This window comes from Phoxinus phoxinus, assembly GCF_949152265.1.
Source record: "Phoxinus phoxinus genome assembly, chromosome: 9".
NCBI classification, from domain to species: domain Eukaryota; kingdom Metazoa; phylum Chordata; class Actinopteri; order Cypriniformes; family Leuciscidae; genus Phoxinus; species Phoxinus phoxinus.
Genome location: NC_136884.1, coordinates 32347771 through 32362352, shown reverse-complemented (window position 1 = coordinate 32362352; position 14582 = coordinate 32347771). Strand labels below are relative to the sequence as shown.

General features: G+C 37.6%; 1 protein-coding gene across 1 annotated transcript; it reads left to right on the top strand.

Moving 5' to 3' along the window:
• Positions 1 to 341: 341 nt before the first annotated feature.
• LOC307003866 (guanylate-binding protein 4-like) lies at positions 342 to 13732 on the top strand. Its single transcript, XM_079622722.1, has 10 exons — positions 342 to 1122; positions 3697 to 3889; positions 5095 to 5222; positions 8161 to 8270; positions 9425 to 9612; positions 9902 to 10144; positions 10375 to 10655; positions 11051 to 11263; positions 11441 to 11543; positions 11895 to 13732. Exons 2-10 carry the CDS (start codon positions 3715 to 3717, stop codon positions 12338 to 12340), a joined length of 1887 nt encoding a protein of 628 aa, XP_079478848.1. The 5' UTR covers positions 342 to 1122; positions 3697 to 3714; the 3' UTR covers positions 12341 to 13732.
• The last annotated feature ends 850 nt before the right edge of the window (positions 13733 to 14582 follow it).

Genomic DNA, 14582 nt, shown 5'->3' with positions numbered 1-14582 from the left:
TAACCAATTTTAAACATTATTTTTTTCCCTTATTTCCAAAGACCATACAATTTGTCTTATCCCAATTTAAAAACAATTTGTTACAATCAAACCATTTCTTTAATTCTATCATTTCCCTTTCAATAATGGCCATTAATTCATTTAAATCTGTCCCAGTCTTGAACACAGTTGTCATCAGCAAATCCTCTACAAGCCTTTATAACAAAACTTCCCCCAATGCCTGTAGGAGGAGCACACACTAACTAAACTAAACAAGAAACTTTGATAGTAGTTAAAGAAACAAAGTTATATATTGCTTCTACAAAGTGATATTAGTTAACATTTGTGCTAATATCTAATATCTTTATTTTTATATCTTCATGAACAGTAGTATGCTATTTTTTCAATATGTCAACACTGCTGCAAGCACAGAAAATTCACTTATACCTTGTTCTAGAGGAAGAATCTGACAGAGAATGACTCATTTACCCCCTGACCTACTTTTGACCATTAAAAGGATTTGCCATCATGAGTTGCTACAGGCACGGTTTATTTACTCTTGTACTTACTCTACTGATTTACTCTTTCAAATGTTTTTCTAACTAATACCTTTCTCTGGTAGAAAGTGTTAGAGTAAAAGAGCTTCCTGGACATTGGACTCTTGACCTTTGCATTGTTTTAGAATCATGCTCTACTGATTGAGTCACAGAGGTAAACATATTTCCCCAATATTTTCATGATGTCTGATACCCAGGAGAAAGTCAGATATTGTTGGGAATTCCCAGTCAATTTCATTTGGAGGGAGAAAGATAAAAACACCACAGATTAACAATGACAATGTGGTTGCACATTCTGGGAAGACTCCAAGTTCTTGTATTTTGCCAACACGTTGCAGTTGCTTATTTTGAAAGTGAAACCAAAAGTTAAACTGCACATTGTTATTTGCTCTGTCAAAAAAATTGGATGTAAGTCAGCCACAGGGAATAACCAGAGATATATTGAGAGACCAGGGAAATCCCCTAACTAGACCAATTAGCTTTAAGAGGCCGGACCTGAAGGAGTGTCTAAGATATACAGATATAATGTGAGGAAGCTACAAAATACAACTCAGATCAAGCAACTGAGGCTAAGTAAAGCAAAAGGGTAAGTGACGTTCCTTCATCCATGAGTATTACAACTGATAGGAAATATCATTAGCTCAGCATAAAAGCTATTATACATAAGGAGAGTCACCATAAGCCATATATAAATGTGTGTGTGGGTTTGAGTAGTATGAGTGAACTCTACACCATGACATGTCTTGGTAAAGTTTAGGGCTAACTCTTGTTCCAGCTTCAAATGACTTTGTTCATCAACTAAACCCAGTAAAGTTATAGACCAGAGGAGTTTGAGTTGGGGCTGATATTTTAGCTGGAATAAAACAAAGCTTACAGCATTTTTGTCTCATTCAGTGTGCTTGTGTCATTTGTGGTGAATGTGTATGTGTGCATAATGTAAGTCTGGATGTCTGTATGTGTTGAAAGATATGGGTTTTATTGTAATGTTTAAATATGTATCACTGATTCTTGAGAGTCGGGACAAAACATGTCCCACATAGAAAAGTCTAATTTATAGCAAAAATTAAGAAATTCATCATGATTGTCATACTTACAAAGTTAAATCTAAAGGATTTGTATATACCTATCTGATTTTTAGAATAAACTTTTTATCTTTTTGGGGAAAATTTGAAGGTTTTCTACAGGTCCATGTAGAAGGTCCATGTTATTGCACTTGTCCTCAGCAAGAGGTCACAACATTAACCATCACAAAAAACTTTAAAAAAGCTCTACAATTGTGAAAACATATATATCAAATACAAAATAAGGGGTATACATATAAAAAACAATGCATGAAGTGAACATCAAACAATATTTTCCATAGAAATCTGCCTATTAAAGTTGTGTCCTCAGTTTCTGTCAACTCCGTCAGATATTTTCATAAAGCTCTTTAAATCAGGAAATAGCATGGTCAGCTATATCCCTGAGGACCCCTTTTCATCTCCCTGCCTGTGGTGAATGCAGCAATACCACACATGCTCTAGTACGTTTTATATTTTTTTATATTTTAGACAAACAATGTCAATATTCCTATGGTCACAGCTGCACCATGTCAATACCATCTTTCTGTTAAGATACTTTTTTTAAACCATAGTGGATTGAATTTAAGCATTTTAGTGAGGTTATTGGGACAGCTAGCAACTGAGGAAAAACTACCTAGCTGCAGTGTACAATACATGTTTTTGTGGAAAATACATGCCCTAACGTCAACTCCGTCAGACGTCAACTCCGTCAGGTTCTATGTCTGACGGAGTTGACCTGTACGATGACGGAGTTGACAAATCCACCAATAACCTCTTAATGTGCGAATATAATATTATTTGTGAATATAGTGAAGGGTTAAACTGTTATTTCAGGGTTTTATTTACACATAAATGCACATACATAGCATGCATTACATTATTTAACCATACGCATCTGACTTGTAGAGAATGGGCAGGCAGTGGTCTGCTTATTATTGTGTAACGTGTAACTTTGCCAGCACTTTAATATATATATATTTATATATATAGAGACAGATAGACAAATGAGAAGCCAGTGTAGGGCTGGGCGATATGGCCAAAAAAAATTATCACGGCAGAGGGTAGCCCCTGGTTTCCCTTATTGTTTTTTTTTCTTTTTTATAGTTGGAAACGATTTAATTTAAAATAGTTGGAAACGGTGTATGTGCAATATGTTTATTACAGTTTGCTTTACAGTAAGTTCAATACTCTAATAACAAGGAGTAGTTTTAGTAGTAGTGTTTAAAGAGCACATCTGTTCAATAATCAGCAATGCACACATTTTGTGTCAACACCGTCAGTTTTTCGTCAACACCGTCAGTTTTTCGTCAACACCGTCAGATCTTCGACGTTTGGCTGTATGTTTTTGTTATTTTTTGGGGGGAAAAAAATATTCTTCCTTCAGTTGGTGTTGTTTTTGTAATAAAGGACCATCTGATCTACATCCTCTTAGGTTTTATTTATTTAAGGAATTTGTTTTTACAATATTGAAATTAAAATCAAAGTTTGAAAATGCAAATATTTAGAAATCTGAGTTTTCAGAATAGTGTGAAATCACAACTTAAGTTTATATATTGTATTTTGTTTACATATCAGAGTAACTAAACACTATTACAATATACTTCATAACTTTAGATTCTTGTTGGATTGGAAGAATTAAAATTGTTTACTTTTTAGTGTCTCTGACGGAGTTGACACAAATCCAGTTCTGAAGGGAAACATGTAAATTTGTTTAAAATGTGTTTTTATTTAGAACCTGTTCCTTTACATGGTTAAATAGCTAAGAATTTTCTCTGCAGAAACGTATAACTCTAATTGATATAGTGTGTATTTAAAAAAAAAGTTTTTTAAAACGCGTTTTGTCCCGACTCTCAAGAATCAGTGGTATACAAGTCTGTATATTCTGTGGCTTTTATTTGTTTCTCTTTCTACGTGTGTATGTGTTTGTTAATACGACACGAGAAATAATTTAACAGGAACTTCCCCAAACAGAAAGGAAAAGCTGCTCTGGTGTTGTGTACTGTAGAATTACTGGAATATTTCTCAACCTATCTTAGACTTTTATTTCTAGTACACTGCAGTGGCTTGAAGGATTTTAAACGTGTGTATCTGTTGGACAGCTGTATTCTCCAGTGATCATGGATACACCAGTCTGCTTGATTGACACTGGGTCAGAAGGGAAGCTGTGTGTGCAGGAGTCAGCACTACAGATCCTGCAGCAGATCCAGGAGCCAGTGGTGGTGGTGGCCGTGGTGGGTCTCTACCGCACCGGGAAGTCCTACCTGATGAATCGCCTCGCAGGGAAACAAACAGGTTCGAACTATAAAGTGCTGAGAGCATCCAAAAGCTCAAGAGAAACATCATGCAGTTACATGCATATTAGGGCTGTCAATCTTCCTCTATAATACTATTCGAATTCCATTCCTTATTTTATTTAATATATTCGAATATTAAATGCTCAAATTCATCCTATTATTCATATTTACGACATTACACAGGCTTATGGATCGTCAATGCCACTATAGCATTTGGTTGTTGTTACACGTTCTGTCCACTAGAGGGACAGCTAACATTACAATAAACATTTAGAAAGGGGTGATCGCTTTCTTATTAACAATAAAACCACAGAACAAAATGAATGACTTTAATTTGGCAACTTTAATGGACATTTTTTAAATCTCCGATCTTCACAAATAAAACAATTAAAAACAATTAAAATAAAATGAAGATGCCTAAATCAATGTGCGTAACAATTTCACAACTCTGTCAGTGATTGTTGTGCGGCTAGGAACCGTGTGCTCAAGCTCATGAATAAAATCTTTAAATCCAGACCCCTGCGTGATGTTGATCGGTCTTATATCTTTACAGATAAACCGTGTCAGTTTGTCTGTAATCGCCTTTTGGCAGACAGCTGGTGAGCCCCGTGATGAAGAGAGAGGCTGAAAAGAAGTCATTCTTGCCTGTTTTAGCGGCGGTTCCTTGGACAGATCGCCTAGCTTGTCAGGGTGTAGCGTTGTCAGATGTGCCCTAAGGTTGCTAGTTGAGGAGTGATATTTCATTCGGATTTTGCATATTCTGCAAATTGCCACTTCTTTATTTGTGATTTTCCCATTTATGATTTGAAATTCAAACACCTTCCACACATCGCTTCTCAAATTGTCAGGAGTGGTGATCTCCGTTTCCGTGGAGACATTGCTCGCCGCCATTATTGACAGTATTGTTATGATGCAGCGTGAATAACGCGCACAATTGTGTTACGATTCAAAAACTGTATTGTTTATCAGACGAAACAAAAGCATTTCATTTGCACATGCGTGTGTCAGCCAAGTTGGCGAGAAAGGCAAGATTGCATATAATAAAAAATAAAAAAAACATAAAAAAGCAATATTCGAATAGTAACTTCAGCATTTGAATAGTATTGATTTTTTTAATATTCAAATTATATTTGAATTTCGGAATTCGTTCCAACAGCCCCATATGCATATAAGTCTTTGTTTTTTTTGGTGTGGCATTATTAGGATTTGCATTGGGCAGCACCATCGAGTCCAAGACGAAGGGCATCTGGATGTGGTGTGTGTCTCACCCCACTAAAGCAGGAACCACTCTGGTGCTGCTGGACACGGAGGGACTCGGAGACGTGGACAAGGTGACTGCCAAACTAGGTTCATCATGTAGCATCTATCTATCTATTGTAGCAAATTAACTCAAAAAGGGAAATATTAATAATTATTGTTATGATTATTATTAATATTTGGATCAGTTAATTGGATTAACTTGATGTAGCTACATTAATATTACAATAAATTAATCATTTCGTTGTGCGAACACTCAATATTGATTATGAATTAATTTATAGAAAATAAATTGGTTGGGAAATAATTGTCTTACTGTACAGTACTACGCAGAGAATGTAGTCAGAATCTGGAATCATTAAATTGACTTTGTTTGCAAGGCAGAGAATCAGAACCAAATATGTAATATGCACAAATTTTATTAAATAAATAACAAACACCATTAATCTAAACACATACACACAATCACACATACATGAAAAGGCAAGGCAAGTTTATTTATATAGCACATTTCATACACAGTGGTAATTTAAAGTGCTTTACATAGAAGAAATTAAAATAATTACATAAATAATAAAAGAAATAAGAATAATTAAAACAGTTTAGAAAATAAAATACAGTGCAAACAGTCGGACTAACAGTGGCACAGTGCTCATTCAGTGCAAAGCTAAGCAGTGGTAATTTAAAGTGCTTTACATAGAAGAAATTAAAATAATCAAAAGAAATGAGAATAATTAAAACCCTATCTGAGATGGAAGTGATTGAGCAGGTTTGCGGTGCCACTGGACCTACAATCCAGGGACGTCCTCTGCTGGGGTGGTGTCTTACACCAGTATTGCCCAATGGGGCCCCACAGAGCACGTTTCACTTTTGCTGTTTTAAACAAACAGCGAACCTCTATACTCTCCGTAGTATAGCTAATCTTCACTCGCCTCGTCGGAGTGAAGCTCTCCCGTTCCCCTTCAAAATCTTTTCCAATCAGACAGCCCTAAAAATTTATAAAATCTTCCTGAATCACAGTTTGGAAAATAAAATAATAAAATACAGTGCAAACAGTCGGACATCAACCGGTAGCTATTATAGATCTTTCTTTTAAAAGGATCTTCTTACGAATTACATGTATCAACTTTCTTTCTCTTTCAATCTTCTTACGACTTCAATCTATAAACTTTCTTTTCTTCCATCTATCAACTTTCTTTTCTCTTTCAATCTTCTTACCTGGGCCGGTTCACCCCTCCTTAGACGACCTGGTAGTCCCGGGCTCCCCCAGGAGCACCATATCGAGACCGAACTTAGTGCGGACACCCGATCGGCATAGTCCACAGCAGCCCAGAACCCCTGAGCTCAACTCACATGGGTAAAATGGTAAGTGACAGAATGAAACAGGAAATTAAACTATGGAAAATATTCATTTAACTATGAAAAGAACCATCAGCTTTCTTCTTTCAAGGCACCACATTAAGAGGCGTCTAGCGCTTATTAATAAAGCTCTGTTTAAAATGTGCGTTACTTGCATCTCCCTTGCAGTGAAAGCTGTGTTTGACGTCTTTGAAGAAGATCTCATTGGTTCCGTGAGTCGATAGTTGGAGTAGCGATTGACTTCTTCTGCATTGAATGAAGACGCTGTGTCAAACTCCTGAGGTTGTCCTTGATTCTGTTGTGGTTGAGAGAGTCCTCTCTCTTCTCAATGAACACATGGCTGGTTGTGAGTCAAGGCCTGCTGCCCTGGGGCCTGGTGATGCCACGCAGGACAGCAACCCCAACATACCGAGTAGGCCAAGAGAGAGAAGGGCTTGTGTAGAGGCTACATAATGCCTGAGAAAGGTCCCGCCCCTCCAGGGTGGCTTGACCAATAAGAAAAGTGGAATATCCAAACAGTAAAATTCCTCTGTTGGAGATTTATGGCTCTATATTTCAAGCATGCTCATTTGCATGTGCAGCTGGATTGGTTGCAGATGATGACATATCACCATTTTGATCTTCAAAGTACCAATTTATAGAGACCAAACATGGTATAGGTGAGGTTACATTGACCGTTGGTTCTTTCATAAAATACATAGTATAAAAAAAAAAGGATAGCATCAAGACACTACACAAGACAGTAATAATCATTCACACAATGTTCTGGGGTGCATGTTCATTTATAGAGTTTGCCTATAAATGAATGCAGGAAAGTCTGTTTTAAGGGCTGTAGGTCTTTCCTATGGTCTCTGCTTTTCCACGTGATCACATTTTGAACAGCAATAAACCGTCTTATCAGTTAGTAGTCATGGTAACTGAGGCCCTTCTTGCCCTAGTTGGGGGATGGATCTATCTATCTATCTATCTATCTATCTATCTATCTATCTATCTATCTATCTATCTATCTATCTATCTATCTCTTCATTCACACAAAAAATTCTGCATGAATTCAAGATAAACCCGGAATGCTACAAAATTCAATCCCAGGAACAGAACCCATTAACATTACAATCAATCCCAGAATGCATCTGTTTGAACGAGAGCCAGATCCGATGCTGGGTATTGTGTGTCGTATTGATGACTTAAGTTATAATATTTAGCTAGCGGAAGAAGAAAGAGTAATGTCAAATTATGTTTATGTGTTATTTATTGACAATCAAAAGCGACTCAATTTTAACTAAAGATAAAATAAAGATATCTTTTTACTTTGCTAAGCCAACCCTGTGCGTGTTTTCTTTTGTAACAGAGTCCCCTTGCTCTTAACGGTCTTATTCAAGGGGTGGCGTAGTTAGCACTGCCATAGCCCTACGGGGGGGCTACATTTATACAGACAAAGATGCTCATGATCAAGGAGCTACTCTCCATCCATACAGATGGCGAAATAAACTGTGATAAAACCAACATGAGAATCAATATCTTCAGGAACTTAAATATCATATTGTACACCAATCTCACAATCACAAATCATTCTTAAGAGCACTATTCAATAACAATTTAAACTGTGTCTCTATTATGGTCTCATGTCAAATCACCATATCCTATTTGTCTCAGGGGGACTCAAAGCATGACACCAAGATCTTCTCTCTGGCCGTCCTTCTGAGTAGCACTATAGTCCTGAACAGCCGAGGGACGATCGACAACAGGGCCATAGAGGAAATGCAGTATCCTTCTGATCATAATTTAAATTTCATTGTCAATTTGCCCCTCTAAAGCAGGAACTTAGAAATATATTGTGTTTGTTTATGACTGTCAATATGATAAAATTCCTCACTGATAAAAGTTATTTGCTGGATTTACTTGTACTTAGCATTATGCAAAAATGGTGCATGTATAATTAAAATAAATTCAAAGTAATTTGATGTAAAATTAATAGATATATACATTGATATATGAGTTGGATAATAATTACCATGCATCTGCCACATACTATGTTGCCAGGATTAAGCAAATTGTAGTCACAATTACTCTGTTTGTTTAATTTTAGAGCTTGCAGATTATATTTTAAAAAATAATTTCCTACATTTAAATAACAAAGACTCAATGTCATCATGGCCTTCATATGATGTATTTTGAAATTTGGCCATTGGCTGCATTTGGTAAATAACAACTGATATTATACAGTCATGGCCAAAATTGTTGGCACCCCTGGTAAATATGATCAAAACTGGCTGTAAAAAATAAATCTGCATTGTTTATCCTTTTGATCTTTCATTCAAAAAATTGCCAAAATTCTAACCTTTCATTGAAGCAAGAGAATTGAAAGTGGGGCTAAATCACATTATGAAATAAATGTTTTTCTCCAAAACACGTTGGCCACAATTATTGGCACCCTTTTATTAAATACTTTTTGCAACCTCCTTTTGCCAAGATAACAGCTCTGAGTCTTCTCCTATAATGCCTGATGAGTTTGGAGAACACCTGACAAGAGATCAAAGACCATTCCTCCATACAGAATCTCTCCAGATCCTGCAGATTCCCAGATCCATGTTGGTGCTTCTTCTCTTCAGTTCAGCCCACTCATTTTCTATAGGGTTCAGGCCAGGGACTAGGATGGCCATTGCAGATCTTGGTTTTGTGCTCAGTGACCCATTTTTGTTTTGATTTTGATTTTTGTTTTTGGATCTTAACTTGCTTCAGGTTAGAATTTTGGCAATTTTTTGAATGAAAGATCAAAAGGATAAACAATGCAGATTTATTTTTTACAGCCAGTTTTGATCATATTTACCAGGGGTGCCAACAATTTTGGCCATGACTGTATATGGTCCCTGGCTCATAGTGAATGTATCTAATATGTTCTTTAACTCACACTAAACATATATGTCACTGAGCTAACGGAGTACATCAAGATCAAATCACCTGATGAAGTTGTAGATGATTCAGAGTTTGTGAAGTTCTTCCCTAGTTTCATCTGGGCTGTGAGGGACTTCACCCTGCAGCTTAACATCCATGGCCAAGACGCAACCGAGGATGAATATCTAGAGTTTGCTCTGAAGCTAAAACTAGGTAATATTTAAAGCATGAAAGTTTAAAACCTGGAAAGTTTAAAGCCTGAAAGTTTAAAACCTGGATTATCAGATTGTGAAGCTAGTTTATGGATATGTGGAACTGGCTAGGTTTTGTTTGCTAACAATATAACAGATAAAATAACTGTGTTTATCTACAGTCAATTGGTCATTATGATTTAATTTTTGTAGATACATTGGAGGCTTACAGTTTCTTTGATTTTAAAGAATTAATTTCATTCACTGTGTATCATTTGACTGAAGGAAAGCTTTGTGTTGTTCTTTTGAAGGTAACTCGAGTCAAGTGAATAATTACAACCTTCCAAGAGAGTGCATTCGTAAATATTTCCCTTCACGGAAATGTTTCACCTTCCCATTCCCAACCAATCCAGACAATGTCTCTTATCTGGAGACACTGGACCCAGCTGAGATTTCAAAACAATTCTTGGAGGTCACTGATCGTTTCTGCCAGTTTATCTTTGACCAGAGCCAAGTGAAAAATCTGAAAGATGGACACACGGTCACCGGCAGAGGTAAATCAGGAAGCCTCAATGTTTTGGATTGCCTGTGTTTTTTATGGTGGGCAGTGACGGTGGGACTATTTTTGCACATTTTATTCACCAACATCTTCGTGATGCTTGAAAAATTAAAAACAGCTTCTGAAATTAAGCCTCTCCCGTTAACCAGATTACCTGCCATTTGCTAGGTAGCCATCATCCATTTATTTTGACCTTTTTTATTTCTTTGTGTTTGACCCCTAAAGTTTTGGGTCATCTTGTGAAAACGTACGTGGACACCATCTCCAGTGGGGCTGTGCCGTGTCTGGAGAACGCTGTGATCGCCATGGCAATGATTGAGAATGAGTCTGCTGTGAAGGAGGGGCTTGAGGTTTACCAGAGTGGAATGGAGAAGCTGAAGGACTCCTTCCCTGTGGAACTGAATGAAATCACCTTGGAACACCAGTGTTTCAGCCTCATGGCAACACAAACCTTCATGAAACGCTCCTTCAGGGACCATGATGGGAGTTACTTGACATCTTTAGAGGTGGGTGGGAGTTGCGATACCAAATTATACCATGGTCTGTCTGAATACCTGAGTCTGATTGGCTGGAAGGTGTGTAGTCAAGTCAAGTCATCTTCATTTATATAGCGCTTTTAACAATGTAGATTGTTTCAAAGCGGCTTTACAGTAATAAACGGATAATTTAAGGTAACAGAGATTGTTTTGGCTTTATAGCGGCTCTTGAATAAAGATATTTTCCAGCTAAAGTTAGTTTTGGTTGTGTAATAAAATTGTATAAGATACTGTTTTCTTGAAGCACACACACACACGCATTAGTCACTGTGAGATCGTCTGCTAAAGGATTAGATGGATAATATGCAAATTAACTTAAATAATGAGCAACAAGTATCCTTCCTGTTTTATGTGTGCTGTTTTAGGAAGCCATCAATCGTCAGTTTGATGCGTATCTCTGGGACAATGAGAAGGCTTCTGAGGCAAAATGTGAAAGTCTTATGTCAGTTCTCTCTGACCCAATGACGGAGAGAATCAATCAAGGATTTTATGCCAAAGCTGGTGGTTACGATCTCTTCTGCCAGGACCTGGAGGACATTGTAAAGCAGTACAATACACTGGCCTGCAAAGAAGTCAAGGTCATGAATGTTAAATTATACAAATGATAACTATCATATTTTCAATATGATTTAATATTAGTTAAAATGCAGCAAAGCCATAATAATGCAATAACATATTGTGGTATATATTTTGAATGTAAAGTGATATTATATTTTTTAACACCACTTTTACTCTTCCCTTGTGTGTCCTCATAGATTGCTGAGGTGTTGGAGAAGTTTCTACAGGAAAAGGTTGCAGTGACCACAGCCATTCTGCAAGCTGATGATAAACTAACTGAAAATGAAAGAAGGATTTGTGGTAAAAGCTTTGTGTTTTCAACCTAGTAGACACACATGATGCACCATCCCAGTTGTACAGTTGTTGTTTTCAATAAAAACTGCTCTTTTAAGTATAGCTATATAAGCTATTAATGCATCTAGTAGAAAGGGGATGATGTCAGTCAATGGCCAAGATAATCTGAGGCAGTCTTGTTCCAGATCTACAGCATTTTGAATGCTGCAGTTTTAGTGTACTCATTGTAAACCTGTGGGATGACACTGTAGAGTTGGTCTGTGTTAGATTGTCTCCATGATTGGACTCTTGTCTCTTCTCCCTCTTTAATTCACCTGTTTCCTTAAACTGCTCCTTACTTATTTTTTGGCTCCCCAGAGGAGAGAGAAAAGGCAGTCCTTCTGGAACACGAAATTATAGCCCAGGAAGAGAGGCAGCGTCAACTGGAGGAGAAGATGGAGACTGAACAACAGAATAATGAAGAGAGGGTGAGACAGGTCATAGAAAGGATGGAAGAGGAGATGTCCCGCCAACAACAGGAGACAAAGCGTGCAATGGAGAGTAAGCTGAGGGAGCAGTCTGCCCTGATGGAGAAGGGCTTTCAGGAGAAAGCTGACAGGATGACCTGGGAGATAAAGGAGTTGACGAGAAAGAATGCAGAGGTAGAGGAGAGTGCATCGAGAAAGTATGCTCAGATGATATCAGATCAGCAGCGCAGAAATGAACAGAACATGGAAGTACTGAGGCAGCAGCACAGACAGCAGATGCAAGCAATTCATAGCAGACCCAGACCCGCATCTCGATCCTCCTGTTCTATACAGTGAAATGTGTTGAGAGATGTAGTTCACGGCTTTTACAGAATTTGTAATTACTATAATCTCACTGCATTTGATGTGACTTTTTGATGTTTTTAAATCATAGCTACAAACTTTTATATGTAATATGACAGCTGTTTCAAGTTCTGCGTTTTGTCAATTTAATATGGTAATGTTTGGTAGCTGATCATCCATTTATCTAAATTACATAGTTGATTTTGAAATTCAGAATCTGACAGAAACATATCTGATAGCAATAACATTGCAACCACTGTCTAAATGATTACATTATTTTTTGTCTTCTTAAGCTTTGATAAATATCATATATATTAGATTTAGGCTAGATTTGATTTAGCAGTGAAAACTTCATAGACTGAATGTCTCAGATCCTCACTGAAGTGAGCATGTGAAGCCTTGGCCAGCTGCAGCCAATCTTCTTCCTGTATCGGTGAATGTTGCCTAGATCTTCATGTTCTGTAAACATTGGATTAGACTAAACAAAGGAAGGCAACATGATGTTTATAATAGGTTGTATAATAATACAATACAAGTAGGAGGAGTGGACATTTCTGTGAGTTTCTGGGTGTGGATATTTGAGAAGGGTCTGGCTGCAGACTTGTACTTGCAATCAACACAAATAAACTGGGAATGCGTTTCCTGCAGTTCATTCGAATTATTGACGCTTTGAAGTACTTACGTGTTAAAGCACCACCAAAAGTTATTGTTATGTGGGAGTGTATTTACTTTGTGTTGTTGGGGAAGATGTATATTCGTGGTCTAGTTCTCCCTGGTATGTTTCTTTACTCTCTAACAGTAATGACTCACAGGTGAGCTGCTAACAAGTTTGATTGTTGACGGGAGTGATTTTAATATAACAGTAAAGCTAATGATCATCAAGGATACAAGGGAATTATCAAGTTTTTCCATTTTTATTGTAACTGTTAATTTACATCTATTATTTTTTTTATTACTGAGTAACATGTACAAATATACAAATAATACAATATAAAGATAAACCGGTACCACTTCATTTTACAAGGACCTTATGTACTTACCATAGTAATAACAGTAAATTATGCATAATTACAAGCAACTAACCCTAAACCAAATCCTAACCCTATAGTAAGTAGGCTACATGTTAATTAATTTTATTCAGTACATAAATGTATAATTACACTAACATGGACACCTTAAAATAAAGCGTAACCGATAAACCATTATAACACCTCCATATTTAAAAATAAAAAAATATACAAAAAGAGTCATATTGGCACATTATGTACTTTCTTCTGCTTCAAGCGTAAGCAAAAAGATTTTCAACATTTACTGTTGTTTTTTACTGTAAGTGTAATTCATGTATTGTGAAACTACAGCTTCACACTAACAAAATAAATATGAATGTAAATTTAATGTACACGCAAACAAAATAAATATGAATATACATTTAATTTACAATCTTATGTACACTTCCACAAATCTTACCCTGTCCATGCAAATCTTTTTGGCATCATCAACTTTTAAGTCGTTATAAAGTGGGGACGAGGAGATGGCGTAACGATGGTGGCAGGATGTGGTGAAGGGATGGTGAGGGCTGGACGACTGGATACAGGTGTGGTGAAGACCGGGTGATGAGACACAGGGATGGGACGACGATCCCCAGGTGGCGACGATAGTGTGCTTGGCCAATGGCACAGACCCAGAGCTCCCCAGTGCCGACAGCCCATGACGGGGACGAGGGAGGGATGAGTCCATGTGGTGACAGCTGGGGAACGGCTGGGCTGGAGGACTGACTGAGTTCTGGGGTGATGGAGGTGGTGAGGATATTGACAGAATGACGGTTGAAGTGTAGCGGCGTGTGGTAGCTCTCCGTCTGCAGGGAGCACACACACAAGTACTCCGTGGTCGAAGGTGAAACGGGCTCTGCGTCTGGCTGTGTTTTGAATCCGGGGGCGACGCTCTCCAGACACCTGATGGCGGTCTCTTTCCAGTCCAATCCTGTGGAGTCTATGGTGTCGATATGGTGGTGGAACATTGCCTCGATCCAGAACAAAGTCCTTAGGGTCTCGTCGTCCAGGGCGCTGGTGGCGGCAAGACACAAAGTCCTTCACAAAAGAAAAGAGGTTAGGGCTTACCTGAGGCAGGACGATCATTCTTGCCCTATCGTCCATATTGGGCGGTCCAAACTTCTGTCACGGTTAGCTTAGATAGGAAGATGAAGACAAGCAGTTTAAGACCAATATACATCTATTTT